The following is a 23,644-nucleotide window of genomic DNA, read 5'->3' as shown; positions in this document are numbered from 1 at the left end:
TGGTCACCTTCTCCCCATGCTGTACTGCCCAGTGCAGCAATCTGGGAGCTGACCTTGTGCGTGAAGACAGAGGCAAAAAAATCATTGAGTACATTAGCTTTTTCCACATCCTCTGTCACTAGGTTGCCTTCCTCATTCAGTAAGGGGCCCACACTTTCCTTGATTTTCTTCTTGTTGCTAACATACCTGAAGAAACCCTTCTTGTTACTCTTAACATCTCTTGCTAACTGCAACTCCAAGTGTGATTTGGCCTTCCTGATTTCACTCCTGCACGCCTGAGCAATATTTTTATACTCCTCCCTGGTCATTTGTCCAATCTTCCACTTCTTATAAGCCTCTTTTTTGCATTTAAGAATCATAGAATCATAGAATATCAGGGTTAGAAGGGACCTCAGGAGGTCATCTAGTCCCACCCCCAAGAAGCAGGGACCCTGATTTTTTTGAGACTCCTGGAGCCACAATCTGTGAGTGGGAGTCTTGGCGGCAGAAAAACTGCGTTAGCCACTCAGGGTCCAGTTGTTTAGGAAAAGGACCCATGCACCCTGAGGTAGCAGGCGACAGAAAGTGTTACATTGCAAAGTTTGTCCAAGTTCACCCTGTCCTGTACCTTTCCTTTCCCCAATAAAGTTCTTTTGTTGAGACCTCTGTTGTTGAGACCTCTGTTGAATGTGCTTGCAAGTGGGGACAGGTGAGCCATCAAAGGTACCCAGAGTGAATATAGGTTCCCAGGTTACTGAGTGAGGGTTCAAGCCAAAGTTAAGCAAATTGTAGAGAATCCCCTAGAAAGAAGGACCTGGCCCTTGTTGCTGCCAGTACCGTTGGCACAAGAGTTATAGGTTGCATGAATTGGAATGTGATCTTTGCTTCAAGCACAGTTTGTCCACATGCTACCCTCAGGTTCAAAATTCTTACCTTGTATTTCTTCCCACGTCTTTGTTTAACTTGCATCATATCCATCCAGTATCTAGAGTACTGTCTTAACTATAAATGACTGGTCTTCTCTAATGGCAACATTTCTGTTTAGGTTATCATCATCCTCTCTCTTCCTGTACTGATATATAGCTCGTGCAGGTTTTTTCTATCTCTGCAACTATTGTTTGCAATCAGAATTCCACAGCTTTCACAGGTCATCACAGTCTGAATGCTTTTTGTCAAAACAGGAAAGCAAAGTATTTAAACATAATGCCAAACCAAAAGAAGCCACACAGATACTCCACTCATCTACAGAGAGGTACAACATTATACAGAGGTATATAATTAATCACGAGTAATACAACAGAAATACAATAGAAGACCGTAATCAGTCAAAAATCAACACAGGGTAATAATACATGGAGAATAATGAAATTACACTACCAAGGGCAAGACCAAGAGATACATAAGACTTCACATGGAGAAAGGGACTGAAGTTTTGGAAATGTTCATACTGCCTGTGGAGGCACAAGTCCTTTATTTTCTCTGGGACAAGGGGCCAAACTTCTTGCAAGCCATCAAAAGCCATCTTTCAGCAATGGGGTATTTCATGATTTGCTTCCAACTTCAGCCATATCCTTTCTTTGATGGATGCTCCTTGTGATCTCAGGTGAGTGATATTGGTTGAGTGTTAGCCTCTGTCATGTTTCATCTCTCAGCATGGGAGCAAGTCTTTCTTGCCTATCGGACTAGCTCATGAATTTGGATATGCTTTTCCTTTTACATTCTGCTGGCAACTAATGAATTTTCTCCTTCGAGGCTAGTGCTCTCAGGCAAGCTCCTGTTGCTTCTTACTCAGCCTTGTTTTCAAGCTAATGACTCACTTTTCACTGCCTCATTGCCCGCTGATTCTCAAGCAAAACACGCTTTTTAGTCTCTCCCATCTCCCATCTTCAAAGATCCATGCCTTTCCCTACTGCTTCCTTCCACAATTCATGACTTCCCCTCTTCTCTCTTCCTAGTCAGAGCTTTTTGATTAGAATTAGAGAACCCTGAAAAAGGCTGGTTTGCAGTTTCAGTGCTCAAGTGGGGGAGGTATATGTGTCTATTATACTTAACAGGTCTACAAATACAGCATGAGAAGTGCACAATTTGGACAATGTTAACTAGCTAATTTGCAGCACCTCTCCAATCCCTTTCTAAGGAGCTAGTCTGTTGGAAGTACTTACATGACCCCCATTTCTAAGGTATTGGGGCACCTCACAGTCTCTAACGTATTTATGCTGTGAGGTAGGGAAGTGCTGTTTTTCCCACATGACAGTTGAGGAACTGAGAGACTTGCCCAAGCAGAGCCATGCTTTGGGGGGCCCCATGGGCCGGTGCAATTGGCTGGCATGGTCGGTCCTGGAAATGATGGATTCATCACTTCTGCCCCTGGCCCTGCACCCCCCTAGGGACGGCCCTGTGCCCAAGTCAGACAGGAAATCTGTGGTGGAGCAGGGAGTTTTATCCTCTATCCTTTATCCTGCTAACTACTGGACCATGCTTCCTCTTCTAGTCCTTGCTTCTGCTCATCTTGCTGTCCTCTTGCACTTTAGATCATTTACTTCAGTGCAGTCTTCTCTTTTCTCCAATCAAATAATTCTAGAATAATAATAGGGACATGTTTGGAATGTTTCCTCCAACAGTCTGTACGTGCTGTCAGAACATTGAGCACTGCAAACTGCATCAGGCCCCTGTGAAGCAGGTAGGTATTACTGAATTCATTTTGGAGATGAGTAAATAATGGGATAGGCTGGTTAAATGACATTTTCAATGTTGCAAAGCAGATTAGTGGCAGAGCTGCAAACAGAATCTTCAATGATTTCTGACTCCCAGGCGCCTGTAGTCATCATTACACCACACAATATTTCATTATTAGTGTTTTATTTTATTAATAATGTTTATTACATTAATCCCTAAGAGTCAACCAAACACAGAGTAGAAGATGGTCTCTGCTCCAAGGAGCTTACAGTCTAAATACATTATTTATATATAACAGATCAGACACCACAGGTGCTGAAACCAAGAGTGCTGGGGGTGCTACAGCACCTCCTGACTTGAAGTGGTTTCCATCACATAAAGGGTTTACAGTTTGGTTCAATGGCTCCCAGCACCCCCCGCCCTCCTACAAATTGTTCCAGCTCCCCTGTCAGGAGCTATGTATTAAAATAAAGAAATGACATTATAGTGAACAAACCTTCTTAAGAGCACTGCTGATAATCATATACTATATAATATTGCAGTTCTCCTATGTAGCCTCATTGTGCATTTCCATTAACTAGCAAAATACACATTAAGGCTCATTAATCAAATATCAGTTTTCCTCTGTAAATACGTCTTGTTTCTCATGACTGCAAGGAGCTGCATTTCCTACTGGCTTGAAAGCTTGCATTTTGACACGTTCCTAAGGCCTGATTCTCTGGAGCTTCATTAGACAGCTAAACTGAGGTGACTATTTCCCTCTCAGTTGGATTTGCCTGTTTCACACCAAATGAAATAAGTGATAATGAGACCTGAAGCAGAGCTCTGTGTGAGTTCCAGAGCCAGTCTCTCTCCCCAACAGAGACTGCTCCAATGAAAAGATGTTCCCTCACCCACCTTGTCTCCCTAATAAGCAATCATAAGCATAAGTTGCCAGAAAATCATTAAGCATCATATTGCACCATCAGTGTTCAGCAGAAGCGCCCATTAAAATTAATGAGGAGTTCTGCCTGGAAATGAATGGCATAGTATAGCCTTAAAGCTGTGCCTTGGGTAAGTGTGTGTATAGGTAGACGGGGGCAACGTGGCAAAACTATAATCCAGATAAAAATGATATGAAATTGGAGTGAAGTTGAGAGTAGATATCAGTGAAGGGTGAAACAAATGACAAGAGTGTTACAATTGTCCCTAAAACAAGCATTACAAACCCAGGAATTCAGAGTGAAGATTAAACCAAAAAGAAATCCAAAGATGCTAAGGCACCCAGACAATCTTAGCTTTGCCCTCTAGTTACACTAGGAGGATAAAACATGAAAAAAGAAAGTCTATAAAATCAGTTTAATCTAATCTGGGTTCATAAACACAAAATGTCTTAATAAGAGTTGTATGGTTATTGCATGACAACACTAGAGGGCAGAGTGAAGGGAACCTTACAAGGGTTGCTAGGAATTATTGTTTTCAAGGGCATCTGAGAGTTATAGGCCACTGCAGCAAGACATGCTGGGAAGATAATATAAGCAGCTTCCTTCCCTATAGGAGAGGCCAGACTGTGGAGGAATCTATAGACAGGGAAGTATAATATGTCTGAGTCCTGTGGTTTTGACGTGGAAAAGAACCCACGGAAGGAGCACCTTATTTTACTTTGAATCTTGTTGCAAGGCAGGAAAGGGGGAAAGTAACCTCCGGGAGGGGAAGTTTTGTTTATTAAACGGGACTTTGGGCCTTCCCCGCCCACTCCCACCCTACACTTCCAAAGGACCAGGAAAAGGCAAAGCCCTGGAAATAAAAGATTGACGATGTAAAGAGAACTCAAGAGATGTGGAGGTATTTCTTTTTGTCAGCCTGCCACACTGATGTGCAAACTATAGTGGGATCATTTGATCTAGCAATGAAATGCTGCCACCTCTGGGGTGAAATGAACAGCTATTTCACACGACACTGCCCAAAAGCTTCCATAGGAGAAGGGAAGACGACCCTGTTCAGATGGGTATTGACACAGCACCCTAACGGGTACTATGTACTTTACAGACATGGGCCCTGCCCTGTGGAGTTTATAATCTGACTCGGACATAAGCACTGGAGGAAATACAAAAATAGAGGGAGGCCATGCAGGGAAGGAGGTGGGGAAGACATGGGCTGCATCTACAAGAGAATGAAATTGCTTTCTGCTTCTGCAAACACCTTGATTTGATTTATTTCTCACAATGTGTTACAGTTCTAGTCCGGAATGCTTGCTGTGTTCTTGGAGGGTAAGGAGTCAGGATGCAATCACCGGCATTAGAATTCAATTGGGACACCCTCCCCTCACAACAACAGTATGGGAACTGGTTGCTCACCTGTCAGAATAGGTGCATGGGAGAGTGGTAGCACTGATTGAATCTCAGGCAGAGAGGCTGTGGCAGGGGGTGCCGTAGGTGGGGCTATTACAGCTTGGGGGCTGGAACCGACACACCAAAGGGAGAGTGGATTCAGCCTGAACCTGGTCAGTGCTCAGAGGCAGGCAGGTATTGCATGGAGAGTTGGAGCTAGGTGAATTCGGGGGACAGCAGGTATAAAGTGGGAATTGAAGGCATCCAAGGAAGCATGTAGGGACAGGCTCAGTGCTCCCAGGACAGAGCTAGTGCAGCCTGGCCTCACTGCATATACGGCTTTGGACCTCCCTCCAGGGACAGACCCATGCAGCCTTTGTCCCAGATTTTCTCTGTCAGGGGACGAATCAACTGCTGGAGGGGTTGAAGGTTAAGCTGGGGTGCATGAGAACCTTCACTAACATTGCTGTTTGTAAAAACAACGAGGAGTCCTTGTGGCACCTTACAGACTAACAAATGTATTTGGGCATAAGCTTTCGTGGGCTAAACCCCACTAATGAAAGATTCCCTGGAAGCAACTTCCTTGCTGAACCCTCCTTCCTCCCCTTGTGGAAATCAGACACCAGAACTCCTAATCACTCCCCTTTTCAGGAAAAGCTTCTCTGCTCTTTCTCTGTGAGGAAGCGCCTCTTTCTCTCTCTGTCTCTGCATTAGTTTCCCTTGGCCATGCACCTTTACAGTTTTCTTTCCAGCTAGGACTTTGCTGAATACACTCAGTTGATTTCCCCCAGCTAAAACATGCCATGTGTGCAGAGAAACTGGATTGCCAACTTTTCCTTTTGGGTCCAGTTCCTTCTGATGGAAGTGCTTTGCTATGGTAGAAATCCTCCACCGGGCAGATTTTTCTTTCCAGACAAGAGGCAAGGTCAGTGGCTTCTCTCATTTTAATTAAAGTTATGCTTAATTGATGCAAACTTGGTGTCCTTTCTCCCCCCACCTCTAATGTAAATAAACCAAGGTCACCAAGATCTAAGTAAATATATTCAGTTTATTCTTTTGTATGGAATAGTCTCCCCGTCTGTATTTACACAATGTTTCACTTATAGAATCTAACTTCCATGGAGCTTTGTGACTGTTTTACTTTCCCCAGATCAGCGTTGCTGCTTCTCACACTAGAGACTGCAAACCTTACAGTGTTGTGCTAGTTACTTCCCCGCCCCCAGTGCAGAAATGTCTCCCTGGCTACAACAGGTCATATCTTTTGGAGTCTGAACTTGCCGCTCTGTACTTGAAACACTCCTGTGGCAGACAACTTGATTTTAAAGTTGAGGTCAATGAAGCACCGTGCAGACAACTCAGACTGTCATGTTGTTTTCTGGAAGCAATTAGGCTAGATTTCAGTTCAAAATTTCATTGCTGAAATCTATATTCATTATAAATTTACTGTTAACAGGCCTGTAAATACCCACCTCATTTCTCATTACAAAATGTAGGCAGTTCAGAATCCTGGAAATAGACTATTTCTTCTTAGTAGCAACTCTGTAATGTTATGTTGTGATACAGCAACACAAAATTGGCTTAAGGGCCCTTCCAGCATGACTGTGAACCACTGTAAACTACTCTCTGGGAACAAGTTTCAGAGTAACAGCCGTGTTAGTCTGTATCCGCAAAAAGAAGAACAGGAGTACTTGTGGCACCTTAGAGACTAACAAATTTATAAATAAATAAATTTGTTAGTCTCTAAGGTGCCACAAGTACTCCTGTTCTTCTTTTCTCTGGGAACAGTTTTACAACCAGTTTTGCACCCACCTTATAGTAGCTCCATCTAGGTTGCATTTCCCTAGTTTGTTTAGGAGAAGGTCATGCGAGACAGTATCAAAAGCTTTACTTTTATACTCCAAAGCTTTTATCATTTCAGAACTCACATACATGAAAGGGAAACTCATGGAGGAGGGGCTGATTTTCCACATCATTCGACAGGCATAAGGGGGTGCTGTGCAGTGGAAAATCAGGCCTGAATACAACAGCTTTTCATTTGGGCTTTTTACACTCTCCCTCTTTAACACCAACTTTAAAAGCTTAATGTTCCTCCCATTCACCTCCTTTCACATTTCAAACACAACATCAATTCTCTACCCTACAGAGAGAGAGAGAGAGAGAGAGAGAGAGAGAGAGAGAAGTGCTCTCTCCTGAAGTTTTATAAGTTTTCATATTTGTATTGGTAAATTTAATTTACGCAAACAGAGATTTAGAATTCACAGGACACCCACTGTTAGGTTATAACAGCTTGAGCTGATCAAAATATGACCTAAATTACTCTGAGGTTAGCCCACTCTTGTTCCCACTGACCTCCGGAGCACAGCTTCCATGTACATCAGTGGGAACAAGAATGAGCGCACTGTCACTATTATCAGACTCTAGAAGGGGGAAGAAATTCACAGCATTCTTGCCCCTCACTAATATCCAATACTATGCAACAGCTACTACCTATTAGTTAGTACTCAAATTGTGGTAACAGCCAGAGGCTCCAATCATCATTCTGGAATGTATTAGCAGGAGTGTTGTAAGCAAGACATGAGAAGTAATTCTTCTGCTCTACTCTGCGCTGATTAGGCCTCAACTGGAGTATTGTATGCAGTTTTGAATGCCACATTTCAGGAAAGATGTGGGCAAATTGGAGAAAGTCCAGAGAAGAGCAACAAAAATGATTAAAGGTCTAGAAAACATGACCTATGAAGGAAGATTGAAAAAATTGGGTTTGTTTAGTCTGGAAAAGAGAAGACTGAGAGGAGACATGATAACAGTTTTCTAGTACATAAAAGGTTGTTACAAGGAGGAGGGAGAAGAATTGTTATTCTTAACCTCTGAGGATATGACAAGAAGCAATGGGCTTAAATTGCAGCAAAGGAGGTTGAGGCTGGACATTAGGAAAACCTTTCTAACTGTCAGCGTGGTTAAGCACTGGAATAAATTGTCTAGGGGAGATCTAGAATCTTGACCATTCGAGATTTTTAAGAGCAGACAAACACCTGTCAGGAATGGTCTAGATAATACTTATTCCTGCCATGAGTGCAGGGGACTGGACTAGATGACCTCTCAAGGTCCCTCCCAGTCCTTTGATTCTATGATTCTATGAAAAGCTAAAATTTCCCCATTGCTTTTTTTCCAGAGCACTTTATCCGGACGCTGCAAGAATACCACGTGGTTGGTCCTGCAAAAGTAGATGCAAGCGGCCATTTTCTCTCTTACAGTTTACACCATCACACCTCAGATACCAGGAGGAAAAGAGACTTCAGTAGAAAGGAAAACCTTGTGTATTATAAAATTAACCACAAGGAGAAGGAGCTGTTTTTCAACTTGACTGTCCATCGAGGATTCCTTTCTGCTAACTATGTATTGGAAAGGAGATACGGGAACCACACTGGTGCAAAGATTGTACCTTACACAGGAACTTCATGTCACCTCATTGGTACAGTCTTGCAGCCAAATTCTGGGAATGGACCAGCAGCGATCAGCACTTGCAATGGGCTGGTAAGTGATGTAGTCTTGCATCGTGGTTCCATGCTGATTTTGATCTCTTTGGAAGTGAGCCAGAGTTGTGCATGTGTTTGATTAAAAACACTAGATGAACTAGTCTGAATAAAATAACCTGCATTTATGTATCACTTGAATAAGAACCAGCCTGAATTTTCACACAAACTTTAAACCAAATCTAAAGCTTTTTTTTTTGTGGGGGTGGGAAAGGTACAAAAATTTGCAACTTTTTAAAATCCCCATTTCTCTACACACTCTAGTTTAGACTAGGTCTGGGAGGTGAAGTGCTTATTCTTGTTGAACAATATTTTTAGCACCGCTGAAGCTCAGATGCACTGGCAACTTCATGAGAGCTTATAATGGGGTTTCTAGTTCAATGTCCATACTGCAATGGTTCAGCTGAACTTTAGTTCGGTTTTTGGCTGTTTATTAGGTGAGCAAAGCAAGGGCTTATGCTCAATAGGAAGGAATTTCTCTCTCTGCCTGTAATGTGATAACTTTTGAATGCCGCATCCTACCAATTCCAAAATTTCAGGGAGTGTTCTAGGCATCAGTGGGAAGAATCCTATTCATTTTGGTGAAAAATGGAAAACCACAAGCTGGACGTGGGGGGCACATGGAGCTCCTTGGATCTGGTTAGCAGAGCCAGCAGCTTCCACCATCTCTGGACTTGTCTATAGGTCAAAGAACTGGCTGACTCCCCATCTCTATCTGCCCATTGTTTCAATAGAGTGAACACCTTGAGTGGCTTCTCCCCCTCAGTCAGAAAATGAGAATGATGCAGGGAAAGGGCAGAGTAGGGAGGAATAAGGGGACACATAAAGGCCCTAGCATGGTAGAGGAGAAAGGAAATGGGGCAGGGGGCACAGAGAGCTGCTGACATATAAGAAGAATGGGAGAAAGGGGGGTATACAGAGTTTCTAGTATGACAGTAGAGGGAAATTGGGGGCCACAAAGAGCCCTTGTCATGAAGGAAGGGATGTGGGTTGTTGGGAGTCCCTGAAATAGAGGGGAATAGGAGGCTGGCACACTGTGTGCTTGTGGGGGGAATGGAGGGATGCAAAGAGTCCATGGTCTTTGCAATGAGCTTGGTCTACAGAAGCAACAGTGTGCAACCCTCTGGTGTCTGTGAGCTTCTTGATCTTTCTGGGTAACACATGAAAGCTTTTGAAAATGGACAAATAAATTGATATATTTTTCCCATTCACTTCGGTGGCAGCTGAGTGTGGAATTTAATCTGCAATGGTTTAAATTATTTGAGATTGGGAAATCAAATGGGCAGTGGAGTAAGATTCCTCAGGACTGTTTGGTTTACTGAAAGACAACAATGGTAGCCAGAACTTTGTGCAATGTGTCTCAGTCTGCAATGGCCTGCAGAACAAGAGACCAGAGTTCACTCTCAAACCTGAATTCTCTCGGGTCTGCAGAATGCATCGTGCCAAGATAAACATCTGTGAAGAATTTCCTCCCCCTTCCCCAGTCTGTCGATATGTAAAGAAATTCCTTGCTATTCCGAAGCTTTAGAAACCCCTGTGGGCTTCTAAAATATCCTGGACACACATGAAAATTGGTCTCCTGCAGATGAAATTGGGGCCCTTGGAGAAGCACATGACAGAGTACTGAAAAACAACAGCTGTACTCTTCTTAAAGATACATTTTTCAACACTATATGTTTCAATAAGATACAGAATATTACTCAGTGAAAAGGCAGAGATTGATGTCTGTAGGACTATCAAAGTCAAAGTCTTTTTGGAGCATTTTAGAAATATGAAGCGAAAATTAGGCTATAGAGAAGAGTGTCTAATATGAAAAGGTAGTCAAAAGCAATTAGTTTCTTTTGATGAATAGTCATTTGCCTCCACAGCAATTTTATATTAATATCCATGAGATGTATAACTTGAGTGAAATGCTCATTCTTTTAGGGCTTGAATACCGATTTCCTTCCAAATATTCTGTCTACAATAACATGCTAAGACGTACTTTTGTGTGCATTTTTAAAAGATTCAGTATATAAATGTATGATAAATTTTCAAAAGGTTCTAAGTCATGTATGAGCCCAAGTCTCATTGAAACTCAATGGGATTTAAGTGCTTTTGAAAAATTGTATTCTAATGCGTTATTCTCTTGCACACTGGGGTATGAGTAAGGTTCTCAAGTTAATGCCATGTCGGAAACACAGACTTTTGCCCATGAACTCTGTGTCTGATTCTTCCTTCTTACACTGAATAGTAACCTACTCCGCCAGTAGTTCCACTGAGCAATGTGAGGTAAGGTTGACAGCGTGAGGTCTTTAGTTTTGAGAAGTAAAGCAGCATAAAGAAGTTTTAGGTTTTGGAACTTTAAGGTTCATCAGAATTTGTTGTCATGGTTTCTAAATTTTTGACTGAATATGTTCTTTGGTTATGAAGCCTCCTGTTTCAGGAATACATTTTCTCTTGTGTGATGTTGTGGGGTTTTTGTTTAGTTTTTTGTATTTTTGTACTGACAGAATTAGTCATGAACCTGTATTATACTGGGCTGAGTTTAGATAACATTTATGAATTACATGGTTGCTTAGCACCACATTGTACACATTAGCAAGTTGACACTTACTTTGTTTCAACTGTAGAATTAGTAGGAGTTCAGAGAAGGGTGGTAAGAATGATTTGAGTCATGGAAGAGCTCTCATATGAACAGAGATTGAAAGATTGTTTACCTTAGAAAGAAGTCAAATAAGAGGCAACATGATAAAAGTGTATAAAATAAATGAATGATACACAGAAAGGTTGGGAGCTTTGTGTGATAAAATGGAAAGAACAAGGGGACAGACAATGAAATTAAAAGGTGGCAAATTCAAAACTGATAGTTACAATTACTTTTCCACACAACACATAATTAGACAGTGGAACTCATTGCCAGTGCCCTGCTGCCATGTTGAGATTGTGTCCCAACGTCAACCTGTTTCTCCTTTAGACATTACATGTTTTGTGTTTGCTTCACACACATCAGAGACAAAGTGGATTACCCTTTGTCTGGCAAAACCTGCTTGTCAACCCTGCCTGGCACACAGATTCTAAACATACTTCAATACATCTATACAACTTCTTAAATATCACCCGTACACCCACAACGTTTAGGAGGATCAGTATGAGATAAGCTTCCATTAAACATCTCACATGACCCTTTTGGGGTAAATACTATGAAAGCAATGTGTTGGGTATAGTGAGTGTATCAGGCCTGGTATAGAATAGTGAACCCTTTGCCTATTGGCATGGAGAGGTTCTTTCGGTTAGACTAGATTTCAGCCTCTGGACATGGACACTCCTGCCTCCCTCTAGGTGTCCTGGCACCTATCTCCTACCTAAGCCCCATGGCAATACACAGACCAGAGGAATATGGGCACAGGAGCTCCTAGCTTGCGTTTTGGGCCAGATCCAGTAAGTGTGTTCAGAGGCCATATAGCTCCATACAAAACTTCCAGGTCAGGGCTGGAGGGGAAGAAGGAGGAAACTTCCCATGTAACCTTTAGCCCAGTGGTTAGGGTACTCACCCAGGTCATGGGAGAAGCCTGGTTTAAGTCCCCCATCTACTTGAGAGGGAGAAGGAATCTGAAGAGGATTCTCCCACCTCTCAGGTGAGTGCTCCAACCATTGGACTGGTGGGTCTTTGTCAATCTCTTCTATTGAAGTTGTTCCATGTTAATTGAATAATTAACTATTAATTGGGCTAGAAAAGGAGTGAATCACTCTGTAGCCCGATGGTTAGGCCATTCACCAAGAGGTGGGAGACCTCTGTTCATATCCTGTCTCCTCATGAGACAAAGGGAGTACTTGCACTAGGGGCCTCCCCCTCACAATTGAGTAGCCTACCACTGGGCTAAGGGCAAGAAGAGGAGCCCTAGCTATTTATCTGGCCAGGATAAAAATGTTTTCAGCCCCCTCCTCCCCAGGGCCCAAGCCAAAAACAAACAGAACTTGAGTGTCACAGAGGCCTCTGGAAGATGGCACCCAGGGTGACCGCCCTGCTTGCCCACCCCTAGAACTGGCCCTGGTTTAAAGGTTAGGAGGCTCCTCCCCTGGCAATTTTGAATGGAGCTAGGCAAGCACCTAACTCATTCTTGCCTGAAACAACTAAGCTGCCTGTTGCTGGGAGAGGGGTTCCTGGTTGTGGATTGCTAGCAGAGATAGGCATCTCCTTGCAGCCTGACTCAGGCACTGAACTCTGAGAGAGAAATGGAGCTTAGTCTAGGAGCCTAACTTGGACTTAGTGATCTCAGTGTTGTTCCTGTGATCTTCTAGGTGCCTCAAAGTTAGGTGTTGTGATGCTCAGCATTGCAACGCTTAAGTCCCCTTGTGCCTCTGGGCCGTAGGCACTCTGGAAAATTTTACTCCTCCTCCAAAAGTACTGCCGAGCAAACTACCTAGGACTCAATTTATACTTCTGAAGGCCAGAGCCATGACTTGTATCTTTGGGATGAAAGGGTCAAGGGTATAGATGACTAAGCCACTGTCTGGCTAGAATAACATTTTAGGTTTCAAATGAGTGAATACTGAACAGCAATATCAGTGGTGCTCTTTGCTTGCCAATGTTCTGGTTAGCTTGGCAAGACAAATGAGAACTGAGAGTAGTGGTGGGAGGGATAGCGATAGTTCAGTGGTTTGCACATTGGCCTGCTAAACCCAGGGTTGTGAGTTCAATCCTTCAGGGGGCCATGTAGAGATCTGGGGCAAAAATCTGTCTGGGGATTGGTCCTGCTTTGAGCAGAGGGTTGGACTAGATGACCTCCTGAAGTCCTTTCCAACCCTGATATTCTATGATTCTAGTAGTAGTTCATCACTGATGCAATTCTCATCTATGGCTTTGCATATGACTCTAAAATCAGAACCCTGATGCACAGAGTCGGCCACACTGGGGGCATGGGAAGTCTTTATCCATGATGTTTGATGATGTGGCTTTGTGGAACCTTTCACAGGCAGTCTGAACATGATTTCATCGATTCCCGCTTGAACCTGCTGCATGCTAATCTTGTCAAAGACCATCAGTGAGTCCTGTTCTGTGCCATTTGCTTGAGTTTTTTAAGATTGATGCCAGGCCAGTGGAGACTGCTCTTCCTGTTATCTTTGAAGTGCTTATAAGGATGGCCCTTCTTTCTTTTGCCCTGCCTCAGCTCCCCATACAGGATCTGGTTTGGGTGGCAGTGGTCTTCCATTCTGATGACATGTCCAGTCAAATTCTGCTCACAGTACCATTTCCTTGATGCTCGTTGTGTTTGTTCTCGCAAGGACCTTCACATTGGTCACAGTAGTGAGTCGGAGTGGCCTCCCTCCGAGGCTAACAGGGAGGAATCACTCCCCTCCTCCTAGAGGGTGGAGTCAGGCTGGTCCCGCCCCACGCGCTGGAAGCAGAGGTGTGGAACAGGAAGTATAAGGGGCGGGGCTTTAGGTCAGTTGGGCCAGAGCAAGGGAAGGAGGCAGATGCCTCTCCCTGGCTGCTGGCTCCTGGGCCAGGGGCTGATCTGTGCCACCCCCTGTCCCTGGAGGAGAACTCCAGGGGAAGGGAGCTGCTGGGACTGCATCAGCTGACTATCCTGGGGAGTTGCCAGGACTGCCACCAGGCGAGTACCCCGAGGAGCTACTGGGACTGTTGGATCCTGAGTATCCCGAGGTTACTGAGGACCTGCAAGCAACTGAGCCCTATGAACAGGTAGGGGTAAGAAGTACCCCAGGGAAACCAGACATTCATTCGGTTGTGTTGGTGAAATCACAGTCAGTAGGTTTTGGTAGGATCCCTGTGGCAGGACTACCTGCTATTGGTAGGACCCTGGGCTGGGACCCAGTGGAGTAGGGTGGCCCCAGATACCCCTATCCCCTGCTGTTAACCCCGCCCCGGGGGTGGTGGCCTACTTACCAAGGCCAGACAGCCCGTGCTTGTTTGCTGTCTGCCCCACCAGGAAGCTGCGTTGTATAGACCACTACTGCTCGAGATCTTGAACCTGCCTGTGTTTGCTGTCTGCCCCAGTCAGGGTGCTGGGCTATTGACTGCTGCTGCTAGACTCTTTACTGACACATAGCCAATTGATAGGGGACTAGCATGCTAGGTGGCGTAGTGACCTCCCTCCAAGGCTGACAAGGAGGAACCACTAAAAGCCACTACAGTCACTCTGTCCTGCCAGCAAATGCTCATTATTGAGTGGAGGGAGCACATGTGAAATTGCTTAAGCTGTTTAATGTGCTGTCTATAAAGAGTCCATGTCTCAGAACCATACAGAAGAGATGTTAGGACCACTGCACTGTAGATCTTCAATTTGATGGAGAGACAAATGATGTGTTAGGTAAGGACTTTTGTTCAGAGTTGGCCAAGGGCCTGGCTGGCTTTACTGATTCTGGAGGCAATTTCCTGATCAAGGAAATAAACAACAAAAATAGAGCAAATAAACAACAAAAATAGATGCTTGTTGTCTAGTTAGGACAGTCTTTATTAAATGGAGTAAAGCACCATTCGACTACAGTGCTAGAGCCATAAGGAAGCTCCTGACCTCTACCCAGCTAACACCAATGTTTCTTACTCATGAACTTTGCCTCTAGAAGAACTTACTTTCATATCAGGTCTTTTTAACTTTCAGTTCATTTTTGTAAGTTACTGTTTTTCCGAGTTTCAGATAATAATGTAATGTCAGAGCAAATCCTCACCACAGATGTTCCTGGATTTATGTCCTGTCATAAAGATCATACAGATGCAGCATAGATGGAAATAGAGAAAGTGTACGGAGCAGATTTTCAGCTCCCCTGTGTTTTTGTATTTTGAAGCTTATTTCTGCATCCATTTAAAATGATGTATCCTATCACTCTTTCATGTAACAATGACATTGCTATTACTATTCATTTTTATTCATTACATTTTGGGAGTCTTTTTATTGCTTCATAAAAAAGTGGATATAGATATAAACCATCTGCTGCTGGGAGATCAATTTTCTAGTAATTTTCAGAGGGCACCTATTGAGTGAATCATATTAAGAGCCTTGATAAAGGTAGCAGGGTTCTCTAATTACCTGTGTATATGAAACAATTTTCTGCCTGATTGCTGGCAGTGTTCCTCCAGGATGACAATATATTGCTTGTTTTTTACCAGAATACCATCATGCTTTCTCTGTTTACACTATATACCAATGGAGAAATGTGGAAAGTCCTAAGAACTTTATTATACTTGACATTACAGTTTTCATATATAGCATCTTTTGTACACTTTGTATCCCAAAATGGCTTACAGAGTGGAATACCTCCCACTTGGACTAAATTTCCCCACTCCTCCCTAAGGATGTATAAGTAGTGGAGAAACTCTTCAGATGAAATTTACAGAGATGAAGAATTGATGAGGGAAAGATTTTTCCCCCAGGAAGACACTTCCAGATGACAGGAGTAAGTGAGGATAGAAGATTTTTCTTACCAATTATGAGATGGGCCAGATGACCAGAGAGGGCAGGGAAGAGAAAGTCTGCAGTAAATCCACAGAGGGTCTCAAAAATTAATGTGACATTATGAACTGGACACTTCAATGAAGGGAGAGACAGTGGAAGCGTTGGAGGGCAGGTGTGTGTGACATGGTCTTGTTTGCATAAGTGAATTGTGATGATTTACACATCAGTAGGTTTGTTATACAAATTTGACTTTCTTGATTTCTGAGCTCTTATAGTCATCAAATGATTTCCTGAATTGTTGTGAATGGGAAGCATGGACTAAATAACAATCCTAAATTTTCTAACTTCACAGTTCAGAGGTTTGTGCTGGAGGAAGAATCTTGGGAGTCAGATCCCAGGTGTTCTCATGAGTTGATCATTCCAGAATTGTTTTTATATTTAACTGAAACAAATGCTGCTACTGTTTCACATCTTGACTCTAGCCTATCTATGGCCTGACAGATAATACCTTGGGGGGGGGGGGGGAGAGAGTTAAATAGCTGTAGTTCTTTTCTAGAACTAAAGCAATGGATTTTCTCTAAAGTTACTCCAGCAATGCAGAACCAGGTTCTGAACAACTAGAAAGAAATGTCCCTGGAGACCGAAGTTAACTCTCTCTTCCACACCCCTGCCCCCAAACCTCTCACAGATTTCTAATTTAGTTAAAGGGTTCTTATTCAACCCACATTACACAGAAACCAACTATAAACTCGAGCAAACCAAATACAAATATTCATTCTTGTGCCTGTGGAATGCTCTATGGTGGCTTCTGGTCAACAAACTGTGTCACTTTCTCTTCTGAGCCTGGCCCAGCCCCTTTTAAGGTTCTGAGTCTCACTAGGCTCAGCTACACGTGATAGCTTCAGCTCAGGGAGACACTCCTAGCCAGAGCTGTGCAAGTAATCAATTGTTTTAATTTGCTGGCTGGACAGAAACATTTCATTTTGGATCACCTGAAACAAACAATTTTGGGGTTTTGTGCCAAAACAAACACTGTTTTGGGTTGAAGGGAATGTTTTGTTTGACCCAAACCAAAATGTTTTGTTTCAATTTTGAGCCTTTTAACTGCTTTTTAAATTAACAGCAAAGGACATTTGAAAACTTCTTTCACAAAATCAGAGCAGAAGCAGGAGGTAGTGTTGCCACCTGTGATGGGTTTACAGACCCCTCACTTAGACGTAAGGTGTGATAGAGCAGTGCTGGGCCAAGAAGGCCCAGCCCCTCAGCAACTGCAAAGCGTGTTCCAAATGGAGGGCTGCTAAAAAGGGAGACACTGACAGGCAAATGGGGAGAGTAAAGGAGAGGCAGGCAGGTGTGTGTGTGTGTGCATGCATGCTTTTCTGGGAAGAGTCTGGACTGTGGATAAGACCCAATTGGGAGGCCAGACCCTGACCCCCTTTTCCTCCCCCTCCTTCCATCTGACAAAGGGCAGCAGGTAGACGCTGGGAAGTGAGCTGGGAAGACTGAACTATTGAGACTGTAGGAGGAGCAACAACCCTCTGTTGAGAGGGAAGCTGAGTGCCACAAGCACCCCTCAAACTGAAGAGAGAACAGGAAGATACAGGAAGTGGCCCAGGGGAAGCTGGTCTGTTGTACCACCTAGAGGTCCAGTGCCTTCATCACAAGATCAACCTTCTTCCCACACTAAACATATATACCATCACTGAAGCACTCTTTGGAGCAGTTGTTCACTTTTTCTTTGTTCTTTGTTTTCATACAATTATGGTCACTATCTCATCTATTTAGTAACTTACCAATAGTATCTCTGTTCCAAATGTTAGTTTATTGTTATAGAGAATGTTTCACACTTAGCAACATAGTATGAAGTGCAAAAAGATTATTGTGTATCCTGGGGTAAAATAACTGGGATGCAGTTGCCTTGGTAAGCATTTATTTGACAGCTGGGCAAGACTATACACACGCGCACACACATTATAGCAGTCAGTCCTGTCTACACATTGGTAATCAACACCTTCTTTGATCGGGGTTTCTTTGTCTGTGAAGGTTCCTTTGCTATGAAATGTATGCTAATGGTAAATCTGTTTCTGTGAAATGCTAATGATTTCCTCTTTTCACAGATGAGTAAACATTTGACAGCAAATCATATACCAGAGTCGAGGTCCCATTGTCCTCCCCACCAAATGTTGCCCTTCTGACCACCTCAATTTAAATTCACCCTTGCTCATTGATAATGGAACTTCACGGCCACAGAGTACATTTGAAAACGAAAAGAGCAGACACCGCTGTGTTGGAACAAATCCTTATTTAACAGACACTGTCAAAGAGCCAAATCCTCTCCCCAGTGCTGGGTCTGAGGAAATGGACTGTGTTCTTGGATCAACCACACACACTCCCTCTCCCCGAGGCGCCTCTCCATTTTAGCTTCACCTGAAATAATACCAGATAACGTAGTGCCAAACCTTTCAAAAGTGATCAGCTCCCCGCTGTTCCCATTGAGAGCAATGCCCCAATTGTGGGTGCTGAGCAGTTCTGAAAAACCGCCCCCATCTCACTTTATTATTCTTTTAGATGTATCTCGTTATTAAGGAGTACAGTGACCATCATAATCAGTCCTCTCACCCAGACAGAACTACTTTTGCAAAGGCTATTTTTCTGCTTGATCACAAACACTTTCCCACGCTCCTTGAGGGAACTGCTCCTTACACTTTTAAGAATGGGCCAGAGCCTGGAGAAGTTTTTTTTTGGCTTCTCTCCAAATCTTCCCATTCTATTAAAATGAAATTTATTTAAACTGAGTCTCCCACCTCCTCATGTGACATTTCTGCACCCTTTGTATTAACTGGTAGATCCTGGTTGTCCAGGGAAGGCCAGCACATCTCCCCATTCTGTTTGTGCACTTTGTTTAGATTTCATTAGCACCTGTGGGACAGCAGCAACCTTGATTATCAGAGTCAAGGAAGAAGGACATAAGTGATTATCTGTGAGAGCCAGAATTTACCTGGAGAAAATCTGAAAAATGCCACCGTAGAAGGCATGAGGCCCCCTGCAAACTCTCTTCTTTTGCAGATGGGAATGTTTCCAGGCCAGGACACAGGAAGCCTTTAAACTCTGAGTCTCATGCTGCCCCTCTATATATCTGCTGTGTATTTTCTGTTGTCAGTTAGACACACTATATATAGAAAAACGTACTCTTAGAAAGAAATCCCATTCAATATGGAATTTCCTGTGCATGTGTTTTTTATCCTGCCTTCCATGTGGCCAGTTTTCTCCTATTGTAGATGATAGTGGTGTGTCTCTGTTACTTGGTATCTAGAGAAGTTTCTTTTACTGTGTTAATAGATACAAAGAAGTTACCTTCTTGTTGTTCAGAACTGTAGAACCACTATTCACTGCAGATTTTTTCTATTTAACATTTTCTTGGGAGTTCATTCCTTTCCTTAGTGCCCAAATCCCAGCTTTACTCATAACTCCAAGGGCTCTAATGATGTCTGTCTCCCATCTGTTGGCAGGAACACCCCAGCTGACAGTCCAGATGAACCTCTTTGGAGTTCTCAGTACTGTATGTGTGAGTTCAGCTGCCTTTGCTAGGGTGACCAGATGTCCCGATTTTATAGGGACAGTCCCGATTTTTGGGTCTTTTTCTTATATAGGCTTCTATTACCCCCCCACACCCAGTCCTGATTTTTCACACTTGCTGTCTAGTCACCCTAACCTTTGCTGATTCTGTAACATGACTCCAGTTGTGAGATGTCACCTTTGACCAATATCAGGTGGTTAGCCCTGAATACTAGCATTTCAATAGAACTATTAGTGTGGGTGAATTAAAATAAATATATTAGTAGTAAACTGCAAGTGCAGTAGAACATTGCACCTGGGTCCTGCAAAATAGCATCATTTTTCTCTCTCTACAAATACTGAAATTTTATTTTTATATGGGGCTTGGAGACATCCTGTCCACTCCTGATCATGCTTTAATAGCTTTAATTGTCTTCATAGTAACATCCCAAAGTACATCTGCCCAATTGAAATCAAATATTTGAAAATGTAGAAAAACATCCAAAATATTTAATACATTTCAAAAGGTGTTCTATTGTTTAACAATACAATTAAAACTGTGATTAATCGCAATTAATTTTTTTGAGTTAATCGCATGAGCTAACTACGATTAATTGACAGCCCTAAAAAAACCCACATTTTATAGCATAGGCCTGAACTTCTTGAGCGTGTCCACTTAACTGGAGGAGATGTGAATGTGTGTGTGTGTTCCCTCTACCCTTCTCTAGAAGTTTCATTAATTTGGGTGCAATAAATTGTCACAAAGCTACTAAAGGCATTTCTCCTACACAGTCTTGTCTAGAAAAGACTGTCTGGGATCGTGTAAGTATTGGTGTTGTGGCTACAGGATGTTTATCTTCCTTGTGTAAATGAACTGGCTCTGTGTTAGCCTGAGGTTTGCAGCTGGTCTGAGTTCCTATGATTGGGAGGATTGTAATGGCTGAGCTGCTTCTCTCATTAGAACAGTGTGTAGCAAAAGGAGCCAAATAAGAGACAACCAGATTAAAAAAATAACCAGTTGCGGTTAATATATTGCATATAACGGAGACTTCAAAACATAAATACCATGCAGACAGCCATGAACAGAGCATCCAGTTTATACATTCTGTTGATAAATTGGATAGTCAATTGCTTGACCACACTTTGGTTCATTCTGCTATGTACGTGAGACACCAACTTACCAATACTGGTCAGGTTTATTGCTAAAAGTCAATAATAGTATAGTACATGAAAAAGGTTCAACATGATACCAGTTTCTGGGAAACCATCTTGTGCAGCATTGATAAATTCCCCTTACACAGAAGGTGTGCTCCCAAAGTTACACATTCCAGCTGCAACTATTGTTAGGCTGATTTATACAAGCTATAAAACGTCTTACATGCCACTAACATCTAACCCATTGGTTTGCATCAGTTCCTTAACTTGTTGTTCTGTATCTTCCTTATCTAGGTATTGGTCCACAAAGCATCTCCCTAGCTTGTACTAAGACATAGAACAAATGTATCTTGATTTTTGACAAGTTTCCTATTTGCTTATGCCAAATGCTGAGTTGTATTGCAGGGTATTGTGGGATGTAGCTTAGCATGAGTGAACAGAACTCTGGGAAAAACATAGGCTACGTCAGCTCTTATAACTGCCACACATTGTATAATGTGGTATGTACTAACCTAACATGTGTTGGCTAACAGTTCCTGTGCAACATGATTATATGGTACTCAATCAGAGAGCTAAATGAATCCCAGTAATGCATGCAAATATCTTTTTCATTCAGATCATATCAGGCAAACTGGCTAAGTCTCTGGGAACAAGGGCTACTTGTTTTGGTGAGACCAACTGCCAAATACTTTAGCTTCCTTTTGTGAAAATTCTGGCTCATTAGGTATTTGCATGTTTCTGTAATGGTAACAGAAGCTCGCCTGCTAAGTAATACCGATGGGTGCCAGCTAGAAGATTCCACAGTTGGTCTATCAGGGTTGAAACTGCATCCACTGGTAGTATTTCATCTTTGGTTTAATCTGCTGCTGTCTGCTGCTACTGAAAATTCTGGCAGACAAAATGTCTCCTGAGTACCAGGTACTTATTTCAATTTAAAAGAACAGTTCATTTAAAAATTCCAAACATTACAATAACCCCCCCAGGCCTATTTAATTAACACCTTCTCCGAGGTACTAATGTTTCTGTGGCTTGGGTTCTGGACATGTGTACAGGAACTGAATCCAAATCAGTATAAAAGGACAAAGATGCCCTTGTGACACATAGTAACCCATGCACATATCTATGCCAGCTTCTGTGATGCTGTATGGATTATCTGAGTAGGCTAGTGCCTGTGTTTATGGTCTGTAATTCCTAGGTGTGCAGAAATGAATTCACTGCAAATCATTATTCAGTGTTCTTGCAGCTATGTTCATCCCAGGATATCAGAGACACAAGGTGGATGAGGCAATATCTTTTACTGGATCAGCTTCTGTTGGTGAGAGAGACAAGCTATCAAACTACACAGAGATCTCTGTGTAGCTCAAAAACTTGTGTCTCTCACACCAACAGAAGTTGCTCCAATAAAAGATATTACCTCATCCACCTTGTCTCTAATAGTATTTTAGTCATTTTGCAACTCAAAATAGGTCAGATGTATGGCTGGACTGTATCAGGAGTAATTTAGTGACTGATTTATGATTTGTAGTCAGAAGCAACTCCTTAAAAATGACAAGAACTAGATTCTATCTGCTAAAATTTGTTAACTGGAATTTCCAAAGTGCTTTTTCTGACAAACATTTTTTGTCACTGCAGGTCTTATCAAAGCTATTGGAGTCTCTGCTAGTAATTGGTTTTAAAGCAATCAAAAGTCCTCAAATATTTCATGAAGCTGAAAATCCTGTTGACCCCACACTTTAAGGTATCAGTATTTTAAGGAGGACAGCACTATCTGTATTTGATCTGTTGCTAGATGTTAGTATCATAAGATACCACTCTCTGAAATCTTAGGCCTTGATAGGTGAAGCATGCTAGAATTCAGGGGACCCGGAGATGTTTTCATTCATTAAAATAGATTTCAGTTTGGTGTCATTGACTCTGCTTCGCTAATCTCAGCACTATGTCTGCTCCAGCTCCTAAGAAGCTCTCTGTCCCTACACAAGCTACTTATAGGACATCTATTCAATATCTTTGTTCATATATGTGTGCAAAGTCCCTTATGCAATGGGGCCCCTGAGCCTGGTTAGGGCTTTACACACTCATGGAATACAAGTTTTTAATAATCTGAACAATCAGATGTAAATTTAACCTGAACTATTAGGAGTTAAAATCATGTTCTATAATAATGAAAAAGGAATTCCCTGTCCTGTGCTTCTCCTGTGAGTTGATCTCTGAATGGGATGACACAATAATTCGGTCAATAACCATTCCTTAAATGGTTACTTCTACCTCTAGTTTCAGAAATGAGCAATACATCCTCCTATGTGGTTACATTTGTAGCATTGTTCAGAAATGTGCACACACGATCTAAAATGAGCACAGCATCCTTAGGCCAGGAGAAGTAACATTCCACTGCCAAGGAACAGCTGTGGTCACTCTGGGACACAAATCAGGAGAATCAGCGAGCTGCTCTGGTTCTTCCAGTGTACTGTGCTATTAGAATTACTAGATAAGGTCTAGATAGCGGTCCAGCCTGTGTGCCGGCACAAGACGTCCTTATTCCCTTGCACTGGGGCCCTAGACTACTGCTGCTTGCACACAGGAAGTAACAGATGGACAGGAGGGAGGAGAACCCTGACTCCACCCCCACAGTGCACCTGTACATCAGGGAGCATATAGTGCAACAGACCTATCAGAATTTACTCTCTCCCAGAGCAACGGGGAGACAGGGAAAGAGACTGCACCTCAAAGAGTTACAATCTACACCTAGAGACTGCACAGCAATGCTCTGCCCCTCACCCTGGGTTAGTCTGCCAGTTGGCACTAGCCCTCTATGTAGGGTGACCAGATGTCCCAATTTTATAGGGACAGTCCTGATATTTGGGGCTTTTTCTTATATAGGCTCCTATTACCCCCCAGCCCCTGTCCCGATTTTTCACACTTGCTGTCTGGTCACCCTACCCTACCTCTATGGATAGAATGTAGCGGAACATAATCCAGAGGCTAGCCAGAAATTAACATTGGCATACATTTTCCGGTCTGCAGTAGAACGACTCTCTCCACTGTG

The 23,644-nt window shown here is 42.8% G+C and overlaps 1 protein-coding gene across 1 annotated transcript; it reads left to right on the top strand.

Annotated features, from left to right (window-relative positions):
* The first annotated feature begins 5,625 nt into the window (after positions 1-5,625).
* LOC117879095 (A disintegrin and metalloproteinase with thrombospondin motifs 12-like) lies at positions 5,626-22,338 on the top strand. The gene is made up of 3 exons (XM_034774050.1): positions 5,626-5,889; positions 8,134-8,495; positions 22,234-22,338. Exons 1-3 carry the CDS (start codon positions 5,763-5,765, stop codon positions 22,336-22,338), a joined length of 594 nt encoding a protein of 197 aa, XP_034629941.1. The 5' UTR covers positions 5,626-5,762.
* The last annotated feature ends 1,306 nt before the right edge of the window (positions 22,339-23,644 follow it).

The sequence above is a fragment of the Trachemys scripta genome, chromosome 6 (genome assembly GCF_013100865.1).
Source record: "Trachemys scripta elegans isolate TJP31775 chromosome 6, CAS_Tse_1.0, whole genome shotgun sequence".
Taxonomy (NCBI): Eukaryota; Metazoa; Chordata; order Testudines; family Emydidae; genus Trachemys; species Trachemys scripta.
The sequence above is the reverse complement of the archived record's forward strand: the minus strand, read 5'-3'. Positions and strand labels throughout refer to the sequence as shown.

Excerpts from the sequence above, each read along its gene's own strand:
- LOC117879095 (XM_034774050.1), top strand. The coding sequence starts at position 5,763 with ATGCCATGTGTGCAGAGAAACTGGATTGCCAACTTTTCCTTTTGGGTC. Across the intron at positions 5,890-8,133 it reads CTTTCCAGACAAGAGGCAAG|AGCACTTTATCCGGACGCTG; the intron begins GTCAGTGGCTTC and ends CTTTTTTTCCAG. Across the intron at positions 8,496-22,233 it reads TCAGCACTTGCAATGGGCTG|GTCTTATCAAAGCTATTGGA; the intron begins GTAAGTGATGTA and ends TTGTCACTGCAG.